This window comes from Eublepharis macularius, chromosome 2, assembly GCF_028583425.1.
Source record: "Eublepharis macularius isolate TG4126 chromosome 2, MPM_Emac_v1.0, whole genome shotgun sequence".
NCBI classification, from domain to species: Eukaryota; Metazoa; Chordata; class Lepidosauria; order Squamata; family Eublepharidae; genus Eublepharis; species Eublepharis macularius.
Window position 1 is genome coordinate 150850085 of NC_072791.1, and position 13386 is coordinate 150863470.

At 42.8% G+C, this 13386-nt stretch overlaps 1 protein-coding gene across 1 annotated transcript; it reads left to right on the plus strand.

Moving 5' to 3' along the window:
* The first annotated feature begins 235 nt into the window (after positions 1-235).
* On the plus strand, positions 236-10771 carry LOC129323537 (olfactory receptor 1019-like). The gene is made up of 2 exons (XM_054970072.1): positions 236-295; positions 9845-10771. Exon 2 carries the CDS (start codon positions 9878-9880, stop codon positions 10769-10771), a length of 894 nt encoding a protein of 297 aa, XP_054826047.1. The 5' UTR covers positions 236-295; positions 9845-9877.
* Positions 10772-13386: the final 2615 nt, after the last annotated feature.

Consider the following 13386-nt stretch of genomic DNA (forward strand, 5'->3'; position numbering starts at 1 on the left):
AAGCCGGCCGCCCCAGCGCACAGTACGCCACAGAGCTGGCTGTGGCGGAGGCGAGGGCATGCGCTGGGGCAGCTAGCTTGCCACATGGGTGGCTGAGCACAGGGCTGGGAGGTCCTGCGTGCACAGCATGCCAGCCACCCCATCGGCAGGGCTGGCAAGGGCCTCCCAACCCTAGACTCAGCCTCCCGCGTGGCAAGCCACAGCACGGTCCTGGGTGGCTGGCAGCCATGCCCGGCACCCCCTCTTTGGCGGTGCCAGGGGCAGGCTACCCCCCTGCACCCTTGATCTGTCCCTGGTTCACTGTGGCAAAAACGGGACTCTCTGGTGGAAGCTACTTTGAGAGGTTACAAACTGACCTTCCCAATGTCCAATACAATGTCCAAATTTCAGAGAGATTGCACCTCAGGAAAGGCATGATCCATGTGTGTCCCCCCTTTGATGTCATTTTCTCTTCACAGTGGCAAAAACGGGACTCTCTGCTGGAAGTACTTTGAAGGGTTAAAGTCAGAAGGAAAGCCAGAAGTTCAGACAGAGTTCAGTCCCTCCGGTTGCCAAGGGAATTGATTGCAGCAGGCGCCAGACCGTCTGGCTTGCTGAACGGCAGCCGAAGGCAACGAACAAGGCTTTTAACGACCACCTGTTCATTTAGGATGGGGCCTCACGAACACCTTGCTCGCGAACAGCAGATTGGGCTGTTCATGGGTTTTTTCTGTTCGTAATGCTGTTCGTACTCATGTCTATTACTGATCCATGGGGGGACGGTTTCTTGGTAGACTTTTTACGGGATGGTTTGCTATTGCCTTCCTCAGCCATCTACACTTTACCCCCAGGAAACTGGGTACTCATTTTACCGACCTCGGAAGGATGGAAGGCTGAGTCAACCTTGAGCCAGCTACCTGAACCCAACTTCCGTAAGGATTGAACTCAGATCATGAGCAGAGCTTGGGCTGCAGTACTGTAGCTTACCACTCTGTGCCACGGGGCTCTTTTATTGCCATTGCCATTGCCATTGCCATTGCCATTGCCATTGCCATTGCCATTGCCATTGCCATTGCCATTGCCATTATTATAGAGTGGTAGTAATATCATTACTTCCACTCTATTTTTCTCCAGGTTTCCAATTTTTCCACAAACTTGAGAGAGTCTCAGTCTACAGATGGCCCTGATCCATGGATCTAAGTGGCAGATGGGGCCATCTTGACTATTAGATATATCTTGACTATTAGATACATAGTATCTATTAGTTCACTTTATCTGAAAGGCTCAAGATAGCAAAATGCTTAAAACGCTTAAGTCTACAAATATTAATATGCATCCTGATACTTCACTGTTCTCAGCTAACATTAGCCAGCTAAAATATAATGGACTGGTCCAATAACAAAACACAATTACCTTGTATTTGAATTTTTTCTGGGTTTAAGCAATATTATTTTCTTCCATTGCACAATTGGGAGTTACTAATTAGAGATGGGCATGAACAGCAATATGAACAAAAAAAAGCCGTGAACAGCCCAATCAGCTGTTTGCAAACAAGCTGTTTGTGATGCCCCATTCTAAATGAACAGGTGGTCGTTGTAAGCCTCGTTCGTTGCTGTTCATTGCTGTACATCAAGCCAGATAGTCTGGCACCTGCAATCAATTCCCTTGGCAACTTAGATCCAGAGGAGTTAGCCGTGTTAAGTCTGTAGTAGCAAAATAGAAAAGAGTCCAGTGGCACCTTTAAGACTAACCAACTTTATTGTAGCATAAGCTTTCGAGAATCACAGTTCTCTTCATCAGATGCATGGATCTGATGAAGAGAACTGTGATTCTCGAAAGCTTATGCTACAGTAAAGTTGGTTAGTCTTAAAGGTGCTACCGGACTCTTTTCTACTTGGCAACTTAGGCAGGGATTGTCTGAACTCTGTCTGAACTCCTGCTGTTGCCCTGGAAACCCCAATCTAAGCCCAATTTAGCTTGATAGGCAGGTCTTCCTTTCAAGTGTGGAGCTCCAAATTTGTTACAAGGGAGCAAAGACCAGGGGGGGAGGGGGGATCCATGCATCAGATGAAGAGAACTGTGATTCTCGAAAGCTTATGCTACAGTAAAGTTGGTTAGTCTTAAAGGTGCCACTGGACTCTTTTCTATTTTGCTACTACAGACTAACACGGCTCTGGCTTAGTTTGCGGACAGTAGAGAGGGAGAGAGTTGCTGTTGGCATTTTGATAGAGTGTATTGGAGCTTGAATTTTCTTTGTGTGTGGTGGGATAGGGATCTATACCTACAAGTTCCAGGGCTGCTGCCAGGCTCTGAGCCATGCTATTATTTATTATGGGTACCTTTCCTGCTGCCTTCTCAGGTCAGGTTTCTGGGAGTAGTGCAGTAGGGATCTTGACTTGGATGATGGCTGAAGGAGAGCCTGCTGGCCCCCATGAACAGCCAACCACGAACATGTTCATGAACAGGGCCATGTTCATGGTTGTTTGTGAGTCCCTGTTCATGGATGGCAACTAACAATGAACATCATATTCGGGGGGGGGGGGTTCTGTTCATACCCATCTCTATTGCTCATTCAGTATTGTACCACATATTTTGTTGTCTCCAGATGTCATGTGTAATGGAATCAATATAAAAATGTCAGTATTGCCAAGTGCTGAATCCAGCAAGAGCCCAGTTAAGGCTTGAAACAGCAGCAGGAAGGGAGGCTGATTGACAGAACCCTTCCCCCTTTGGTGGCTAGCCAGAGAGAGAGAACAGCAGTTGGTGATAGAATGATGAGCTGACAGTTGGTGCTAACAGAAGGAGGGATTGATAGCTGGAGTTAACTGAAGAGTTAGGGGAGTTGAAGCTTGGCATCTGACCATAAAGGGTCATCCAGAGAGTCCGCTGTGTGAGGAAGAAAGATAAAAGCGTACTCTTAAAGTAAAAACATTTTGTTTATAAAATACTTTTATTCCTTATACTAAAGTGGGACAGACAGCACTAAATTTTACTGAGACATAAGAAATCTGGGAACCTGTAGTGGACCAAGGAAGTAGGTAGAAAAGAGACTTCGGCTAAAGGAAAAGGGTTATAGCTTTGGTGTAAATATAACTTCTGCCCAGTATCTGAAGAGAGTTTTAACTAAGTGGAATACCCTAAGTTCTATAGTAAAACAGAAGGTGTGCTGTGTGTGTGCATAAACTGGAGCACCTAATCTGTGAAGGGGTGAAAAAGTAGGAACAGTACTTCAAACAGATCAAGCCTGATTACACCAATCTCTCCCATCTAAGTCAGCAACTTAATAAACCATACCAAGTGTTTTGTCCCTCATGCCAGTAATCTGTGCAAAACCCTCCTACTTACTTCAGCTTTTAAGTATCTACCTACTTATCTAACTATCTATCCTACCTGTGAAGAAACATCTTGTTATCTTTTACATTTCAACAAGCCTTGTGTGCCAGTCTCATTTCTAAGAGGTACGTACGTAAACTCTTGTTTTTCCCTCTACTTAAACTTGGCTGAGTAACATCACAATGCATATGTTTCTTAAAGGTGGGACAATAAAGAATGTTAAAGTTCTACAAACACAATCACTGTCCTGTAAACAGCTTCATATGCTTTGGGAGGAAAATTTTACCTCAGAGTAGGTAAGCGCAAGTCAGCAAAGGGTTTGTAACATGGTGTTTTACAATTCAAAGTTAGTTATTGTAATACCCACCCTCATTCAGGCAGCACAGAGTCAGGCTATGGGGGAAGGAGCCAACCATCATGGCTTTCTTGTGTTCCAGAAATTCAGATCCAATGAACCCTGTGCTACAGACTAGCACAAGGCCTCAGCCCACACCTCTTTGCTGGCGACCACTTCCATGCTGTCACAATAGATCTACTGCCAGTAAAAGTGAAGGGCACAGAACCATGAAGTGTGTATCTGGGCATTGCTGAGAAGTTTGGTGAACCCATTTGGATATACAGGGCTGAGGCTAACTAGCATAGGAAGGGATTCAAGGGGCAGGTGAGAGGCAGAGAGAGAAGCCCTAGAGGAGGGAGAGGCTGGCCAGACATATGACAACAATTCTGACCCCATCTTTGATAGGTCACACACAAATGTCAGTGGATATTCTGAGCCTAGCAGAAGCAGACATCAACTTGCAGGTAAAATCATAAGGAAATCTACAGTAGCTCTTGAGAGACTTGTTCCCCCATAATTGCCTTCCCCCTCCTGGCACCTAAGTCACTGTCACCCTCAACACACCTGCAGCCTTCCCAAACTTTCTTCTCCCCACACTTTCCCCCTACCCACAGATTTGCTGAGGTAAAGCCTGGGCCTTGGGCAACCATATCAGTTGGGCACAGTCTGCTTATCTGCAGAACCAGCCTGCTTTGAAATTTGTGTCTTTCCTAGCTAGGAGGAAGATCAATAGGAACCTGCAATTGTGGCAGGCAGGTAAACAATGATTCCTTGTCCTCCCATCACATCTATCTTTCCACACCTGTATACAGATGATGGGGTATATTTGTTTGGGCCAGCCCTTTCTTGTGGCTGGATTAGAGTATATTATGTGCTTTAATTAAATCAGCAACCACCCTGAAATATCTGTGGATTGGGGGAACCAATCAAGCTACATATTGGGGGTGCAAAGGCTGAAGAGGGAAATCTTGTGGTGTTAGGCATCATCATTAGAACAAGCATGCTGTCCGGTGTATGGTAACAGTGCTCTTCAACAGAGTCTCTTGGCATGCTTCACTGTGCAGACAAAGAAAAGTGAAGAGCAGCAATATTATCACTTTGAACCAGTGTGGATATGCCCAAATGATGATGAACACACACTAAGAAGATAGAAAGAGTGAATAATTCACAGTTCTTCTGTTTAAATCATGGTAACGAGCATTCGTTTAACCATGTTATCTGGCATCATCATTTGGAGGATATGGGAGCAACCATATATGAGCATTAGAGTTAAAGATAGAAGTTAAAGTTAAAGAAGATAGAGTTAAAATTCAACAAGACCTGAATACTCTGGAGAAATGGGCAGTTGTGAACAGGATGCAATTCAACACAGATAAGTGCACAGTATTATATCTGGGCCACAAAAATGGGAAGCACAAATACAGGATTGGGGCTATACTTCTGGGTAGTAGTGTATACGAAAGAGATCTTGGAGTAAGAGTGGACTGTAAATTAAATATGAGCAGTCAGTGTGATGCAGTGGCAAAAAAACCAAACTCAGTCTTGGGTTGTATCAAAAGAGCCATTGCATCAAAATCGCAGGAAGTCATAGTCCCTCTTTATACTGCCTTGGTCAGGCTGCACCTGGAGTAATGTGTGCAGCTCTGGAGGCCTCAATACAAAAAGGATGTGGACAAAATCGAGAGGGTGCAGAAGAGAGCAATGAGAATGATCAGGGGTCTGGAGATGGGTACGAACTGCGTTACGAACTTCAAAAACCCACAAAATTGGCAATCATGCAATCGCGATCCGGCGGTTCGTGATTGTCCATGGCCAACGAACCAGCGTTCAGGAGAGGCTTGGTTCGGTGCATTCGGTTGCAGTTCGGGAAGGCAGACAGTCAGGCACCAGCAATCAATTCCCCTGGCAATGGAGCCGAGGGAATGCCTGAACTCTGTCTGCACTCCTTCTGTCGCCCTGGAAACCCAAATGGAAGCCCGGCTTACCTTGATTGGCAGGTCTTCCAACCACGGAGCTGCAAAGCTGTTACAAGTTGGGAGAAGACACCCAGGGGAGGGAGGGGGAATGGTGTGTTCTGTAGCCATGGGCACTCCAATCTCATCCCTGCAAACCCTGATAGGCAGCTCTGACAGCCAAACACAGACTTCCTGCATTGCTCAATGGGAACTGTGCTTATAAATAGCTGTGGGCTCCCAGGCTGGGTTTCACTTTCAGTGAGCAGTGGAGTGGGACAGAGCTCTTGCATGCCACTTGCTAGCCTTTGGGGAGAGAGACTGAGCGTATAATTGAGCTTGGATTTTTGTGGGAGTTTCCTGGGGGCCTTGGATTGGAGAGGGTATAACTCCAAGATCCCTTTTGCAATCTTGTCCAAACTTGGGTGATGGCTGTAGGAGAGCTTGCAAAACACTCCCTGGGAATATGGGCTCTCTAAGTGCCATGCGGGCTGTTCCGTGCCCCATGAACTGTGAACCATGAACCAGTTCGGCAACGGAAAATGTTTGTTGTGGTTCACGACTTCGGGATCATCTTCAGCACCAAACCATGAACCGCTGGTTCATTACATTTTTTTGGTTCGTGCCCATGTCTAGTCTGGAGACGGAGCCCTATGAGGAAAGGCTGAGGGAATGTTTAGTTTTGAGAAAAAGAGATTGAGGAGGGACATGATGGCTCTCTTTAAATATTTGAAAGGCTGTCATTTGGAGGAGGGCAAAGAGCTGTTCCAGTTGGCAGCAGAGGATAGGACTCGAAGCAACGTGCTTAAATTACATGCAGAAAGGTACCGGCTGGATATTACCAAAAACGTTTTCATGGTCAGAGTAGTTCAAAGGTGGATTCAGCTGCCTAAGGAGGTGGTGAGCTCCCTTTCACTGGCAGTTTTCATGAAGATAAAGTTCAATATCACTTCACTATGCATGTCACATAGAAAATCACAGTGTAACAGAATATACAAGGGAAGACATCCAGCAGGTAAACTCCCAATGGAAAGAAGAAACAGTCAACGTAAGGCCCAATAAACTCTATGTTTTTTTGCTTTCCAGGTGGAGTAGGAGAAGGTGGGGTGCCAATAGCAGAGCCCACGATGCCCTACAGGCAGCGCCAGCTTGAGTCCGCTGTTTCATGTCTATAACCTCTTCAGGGGTGAGAGACTTCCACCAAACTATAGAAAACATCAATTTACAAAATGATTTTCTGTGACATGCATAGTGATATTGAACTTTAACTTTTTTGACTTCTGATTAATGTTGAAAATCTACTCTAATACATTGTTTTGATTGTTGTTGTGGGTTTTACGGGCTGTATTGCCGTGGTCTTGGCATTGTAGTTCCTGACGTTTCTCCAGCAGCTGTGGCTGGCATCTTCAGAGGTGTAGCACCAAAGTCTTTTGGTGCTACACCTCTGAAGATGCCAGCCACAGCTGCTGGCGAAACGTCAGGAACTACAATGCCAAGACCACGGCAATACAGCCCAGAAAACCCACAACAACCATCGTTCTCCGGCCGTGAAAGCCTTCAACAATACATTGTTTTGATTGTTTGTACTTGTGTATTTGTCATTGTACCCTACTCATGTGTATTCTCCTCTGTTGGTTTTATATTTGAGTGGGTTCCTCCTTTTCTTTGTAGTTTTCAAGAAGAGGCTGGATGAATTTTTGTCAGGGATGCTTTAGGCTCATCCTGCACTGGGCAGGGAGTTGGACTGCATGTCCCCTTCTAACTCTGTGATTCTGTGATTATCACTTATCAGACTATACGTTAATTAGGAAGTTCCTAAATGCCTATTACATGTAAGCAGTACTCAATTAAATTGTTTACAAAAACAGAATGGAGAGTTAATTATTTGTATATCCCATGTAATATATTATTCCCAGGATTAACAAAGATACGGCATAGATGATTTCCCAGGTGGCACCAAATGGTTTTTTAAGACCTTTTTGCCTGCTCACAGGTACTGAAAACAAGAAACCACTTGCTATACTCCAGGTAAGTGTGATACTTTAGAAAATTTAACATACAGGTAACCACCTGTATTTGAGAACAGTCTGGACTTGCATTTTTTTTCTGTCATGAGTAACTTCTCTACAACAAATTGACTGTGTTTGTCCATGTGGAACTTGATGCTCAGTTCAAATTCACACTAGGATCATAAACCAGAATTACTTTGAGCTATTTAAAATTCATTCTAGTTTCCAAATCTAAACTGCTTAACCTTCTCAAATCCAGATTACCAGAGGATCATCTTGCAGTTGAAGAAACAGGCAGATAAATGCATAGCTTATGATTACACACAAGCTTAAGTGACCATAACCAAGTTGTCTACCAATTATATTATTCTTTTACTCTTTCAAAGGCTACAGCCTCATCTTAGGAGACCCTGAAGCATTGGTCTTATATTAGATGCATGAATATTACATACTCTATATTTCACCATGATGCCTATCAGAAACTCAGCTGCTACAGACCTTTAGGATGAATATGTCTACGTGTTTAGTAAAGAAGTTCCTAATTTCATTTTAAATAAGACAGATCATTAGCTTATCTAATTTTGAGATGAATAAAGTGCAAGAATTAGGAGATAAAAGCAGTCAGGAACTTGCTTGATTTAACCAGAGATACCTATGCATGATTTAGCATTAAACTGGACTGGAATTGCCTATGTGGGTAGAGATCAGCAGGAAGGTTAAAATAAAGATAGCAGCTAGATTTAGAAACAGCCTATGGGAACACTTTCAAGGGCATCCCTGCCACTCTTTGTCCTCTAGTTGGCCTGCTACTTTATCCCTGAACCATCACCATCCATGTAAATTCTTCCATATTTGGATGCAGTAAATACACTGAGAGTAAAGTAGTTTGGTGCCTGAATTATATAAGGAAAGCAGCAAGTGAAGATAAGTTTAACGAGCCACTTTCAAGTTACCACCCCTCTGCTTCTCCACTGGAGCACCACTTGAAGCTGCTCTGTTACTGGCAGCTGCATAGAAGACCTGCTTACCTTTAAAGAATAGATTGACCCATAGCAGATACCTCTGTCCACAATACATATTATGATGTTGCTGAAAACTGTATTTCTGGTGATGCTAGAGCCAATATCTGACCATTTCTCCCAAATATTTAAATTAAACAGGAGTATTTGCAATATTATTTTTTCTGGGCCTGTTGTCTGCAACCAGAATGCTCTCCTGGCTTTGTCTTAATGCTCCTGCTTGTGTCACTGTTTAGAATCCAGCTCTTATGTTTCCAGGGACTTCTGACTCATTTGAGATCACTTGATCACTGTTTCTACACAAGTGGCCCAGTCTATTACAATTCCCCAACAGAAATTACCACCAAGTTAGCTTTCCTCTAGATCCTGTTCTGCTAGAGTCCAAAAGCCCATATGTTTTTAGCTTAAAACTTATGCTGCCTGGTTGTGAAGTAACTCTGAGGGACTGGCACAAACTGTACAGTGGAGAACCCATGCACAAATATTTATTTTCCCGACCTCTTGCTCTAAATCACAAGGGTGCAGCAAAAATCAAGAGAATCATATGTGTAAGAGAAAGAAGAAAGGATTGCTTTCTTCACACTGTTTTTATTTCTTTATTTCAAACATTTATATTCTGCCTTTTCACCAAATAGGGTCCACGATAAACAGAAAACAGTGCATAGATTCCACCAGCCTATCCCATTTGATTTTGAATCACATGAAAATTGCATGGGGAATGTCCCTGTAAATGAGGGTCATCTATCAGATACAAATTATCTCAGATAAGTAATCAAAAGGGTGGATTATTTATCTCTCTGTCAAATACATTTTTCCCCTGCACTCATCATTACTCTCTTCCACATGGCAATATAGTTTTAATTTTCAATTGATTATTACGTTATTTAATAGATAATAAAAGAGTTGAAATAAGAGCCTTCCAAGTGTTTCATGCAGTTCATAAGAAACAATACAAATAATATGTTTGCAATAATTTTTTTTTGCATTATCTGATCTAGGTATCAGCTATATTACAGTATGGTACTAGTGCAGTGATGAGAATTGTATAAATAACTTTGGAATTTTAAAATTGTACTCGCATAAAAGCTATACTGAATGAAATTCTAAGAAAAAACATTTTCTGTCCTTCTCAGGGAAAACCCAGAAGGAAATTCCACTCACAACTAGAATTTGTCATGAATGATGGACAAAGGAAATAGCTCTGCTGTAAATGAGTTTGTGCTTTTAGGACTGTCAGATAATCCACAAATGCAACTTCCTCTTTTTATGATGTTTCTGTTCATTTATGTGATCACTGTAATAGGGAATCTTGGGATGATCGTGTTAATTTGCACTCAGTCCCAGTTTCACAACCCCATGTATTTTTTCCTGGGAAACCTGTCCTTCCTTGACCTCTGCAACTCCTCAGTCATTGTTCCAAAAATGCTGGCTGGCTTCATAGCTGAGAGTAAAAGGATTTCATACAATGCCTGTGCTCTACAGCTATATTTATTTATCTTATTTTCAGATATAGAGTGTATTTTGCTGGGTCTAATGGCTTATGACCGATATGTGGCTATCTGCAATCCACTGCTCTATACTGTCATTATGTCCAGGAAAGTTTGTAAACAACTTATGGCTGCAGTATATTTTGTAGGAACAGTAGATTCAATTGCCTATACCTACTGCACATTCCGACTATCATTCTGCAGTTCTAACATCATCAATCATTTTTTCTGTGACATTCCTCCTCTCCTAGAGCTTTCATGCTCTGATACCTATTTTAGTGAGATTGTGATGTTCATCTTTGTTGCCTATGTTGAAGCAGGCAGTATTGGAATGATTCTAGTTTCCTATGCTTATATATTGAGCACTATTCTGAGAATGCGCTCTGCTGCAAGCAGGCATAAAGCCTTTTCCACCTGTGCCTCCCATTTGACAGCTGTTGGGATATTCCATGGGACAGTACTCTTCATGTATCTTCGACCAAGCTCAAGCTATTCAATGGACCAAGATAAATGGGCCTCAGTGTTTTATACAATAATAATCCCCATGCTCAACCCTCTGATCTACAGTCTCAGGAACAAAGATGTGAAACATGCTCTGACGAAAACACTTGGTAACATAGGGCTTTTGAACAGAAATGACATGGTTTCAAACTAGCCAATGATATGCAGAAAGAGCAAGAGTAGGTGTGAAAAACACAGCTGTACATTGTTTTAAAACTCAGATTTTTTTAGTAGGGCTCAGAAATGTATCCAATAATCCCCCAACTAGAAAATCAGGAATGGAGCTTATATTTCCTAGAAAGCTAGTATGTCCACCACTATCAAAGTTGCCAATCTATGAGCAGCTGCAGAGAACCACTTGGTATGCACTGGAGGACAGTTCACAAAACTGAAGTCCTGTAGATCTGGCTAGAGTTTGGCATGCACAGCAGAAAGGGTTACCATGGCTGATGTGCATGAATTCTTTTTCACATATCAAATGGAGAAGGCTTTACAGAGGTAGAAAGCTTGAAAACTCTTTTCTTGTTGTATGATTTGTACACTTTTTGCTGAACTTTCAAGATTTTTTGCATAATTAACATTTTGTGGTTTTTTTAATTTATAAACCATCATGAGAATGTTTGGTAAAAAGGCAATATAAAAATATCTAGAACCAATACATGAATAGATAAATAAATAGAGAAATGAATACATAAATAAAACCAAAGGCTATACACACTGCAGTATGCAGTGCCTATCTACTAATATGCCAATGAGTAGAAATTAAAAGTACATACATTTTGCATTTAACAAATAATAAATAATTTTGTTAGGACAAATTTACATCTCCATGATATACAAAGAAGATCTGAACATCTTAAAATGAAATGCATGGAGCTGAAGTCTTCACCTCTCAAAGAATTTTGTATTTATTTTTTCATATTTTTGGAGTTTCATATTGATCATTGCTGCTATTTTGATCACAAGGAATAAGAAACCACAGAAGGGTAAAGAGACTCCTTGAAAAAAATTCTGTAAATAAAATTAACCATAAACCCAAGTTTGACTGTCATGTACCAGAGGCCTGCTTTTCTTAGAGCAAGCAATTTTAGCATGTACACTTGCTACTACAATAGATGTGCTACCTGTATCCAGGGCTTTTTTCTGCCTGACAGTTCTCAAAACTGTCCCCCTGTTCCTGGCTGTTTCAGGTCAATTTTTGGCCAAAACGGGCCCAAAACGGCCAGGATCAGGTCTAAAACAGCCAGGATTAGGCGCAAAATGGTGTGTGGGGGGGGGGACACTCTTCCACCAGGCAGCAGCCAGATCCTGACCATTTTGGGCCCAAATTGGGGCAAAAATATCCAAAAGGGGCACAAAATGTCTGAAATGGGCCTGAAATGGCAAGGATCGGGCCCTAAATGGCTAGGTCAGGCCGATGCCGAGTGAGGGAAGACTTTCCCAACAGCAGCCTGATCCTGGCCTTTTCAAGCCTCAATTAGGCCAAAACATGCCCCAAATGGCCAAAATGGGCCCAAAATGGCCAGGATTGGGCCCGAAACAGCCAGTATTAGGATGCTTCCGGGTGGAGGAACACCTCTGCCCAGCAGCAGCCTGATCCTGGTTGCTTCAGGCCAAAATTGGGCCAAAACATGACTAAAATTGCTGAAACGGGCCCAAAATGGCCAGGATTGGGCCCGAATCAGCCTGGGGCAGGGAGGCGAGCGGACTCGAATCATGGGAGCACTTCTAGGGGTGGCCACGTCCTGTGCAATGACATCACTTCCTGGAAGTGACATCATCATGTAGCTCCACACGCTCTCCTATGGTACCTCTGAGTTCCTCCACCTCTTTTTTCAGGAAAAAAAAAGCCCTGCCTGTAACCATGTGAAAATAGAAGTTTCAGTACAGACTAAATAATCCCTTTTATTCTTTGTGCATGACTAAAAGGATGTTTGGCACTAACTATGAAAACTTTATTGTATTTTAACAGTATATTTGCCATCCTGAGCCCACGTGCGGGAAGGGCGGGGTATAAGTTGAATAAATAAATAAGTTGAATGAATAAATAAATAAATAAGTTTGACTGTCATGTACCAGAGGCCTGTAAAAGTGCTTTTCTTAGAGCAAGCAATTTTAGCATGTACGCTTGCTACTACAATAAATGTTGCTACTTGTATCCGTGTGAAAATAGAAGTTTCAGTATGGACTAAATAATCCCTTTGTATTCTTTGTGAATGACAAAAAGGATGTTTGGCACTAACTATAAAACCTTTGTTCTGATTTGGCACAAGAGTTCTTTCCTCCTACTGCGATAGTCTGGTTTTTAATAAACTTACAGTCTTTCTTTACAAAATTATCTTGCTGGAATTTTTTTCATGTTGGTAAACAATAATTCAAACATAATCAATCTCGATGTAATGAATAATTTTTAAATTGCAAGGTTTTCAAATGGGAAATTCGTTTGATATTCACCAATAAATATAATAACAATAAAAATTACAACATAATCTGCCAGCCGCCGGGAGCGTGCGGGTGCCAGTGTGGGAAGCCTCCCAGCCCCCCACACTGCCTTTCGCCTGCCCTGCAGGACAGGGGGCAGCTGGCCACCTCTTGTCCTGTGGGGCAGGCGAATGTCGCGTGGGGCTTTCCAGCCCCCCCTCATGCTGCCTCTGCCAACTCCGCAGCGCGCTGGGGCACCCGGCTTGCCGTGCAGGCGGCACGCTCCGCCCTGTGTGATGATGTCACAGAAGTGACATCATCATGCAGCGCCAGGAGGCCCGGACTTGG

Excerpts from the sequence above, each read along its gene's own strand:
- LOC129323537 (XM_054970072.1), top strand. The coding sequence starts at position 9,878 with ATGCAACTTCCTCTTTTTATGATGTTTCTGTTCATTTATGTGATCACT.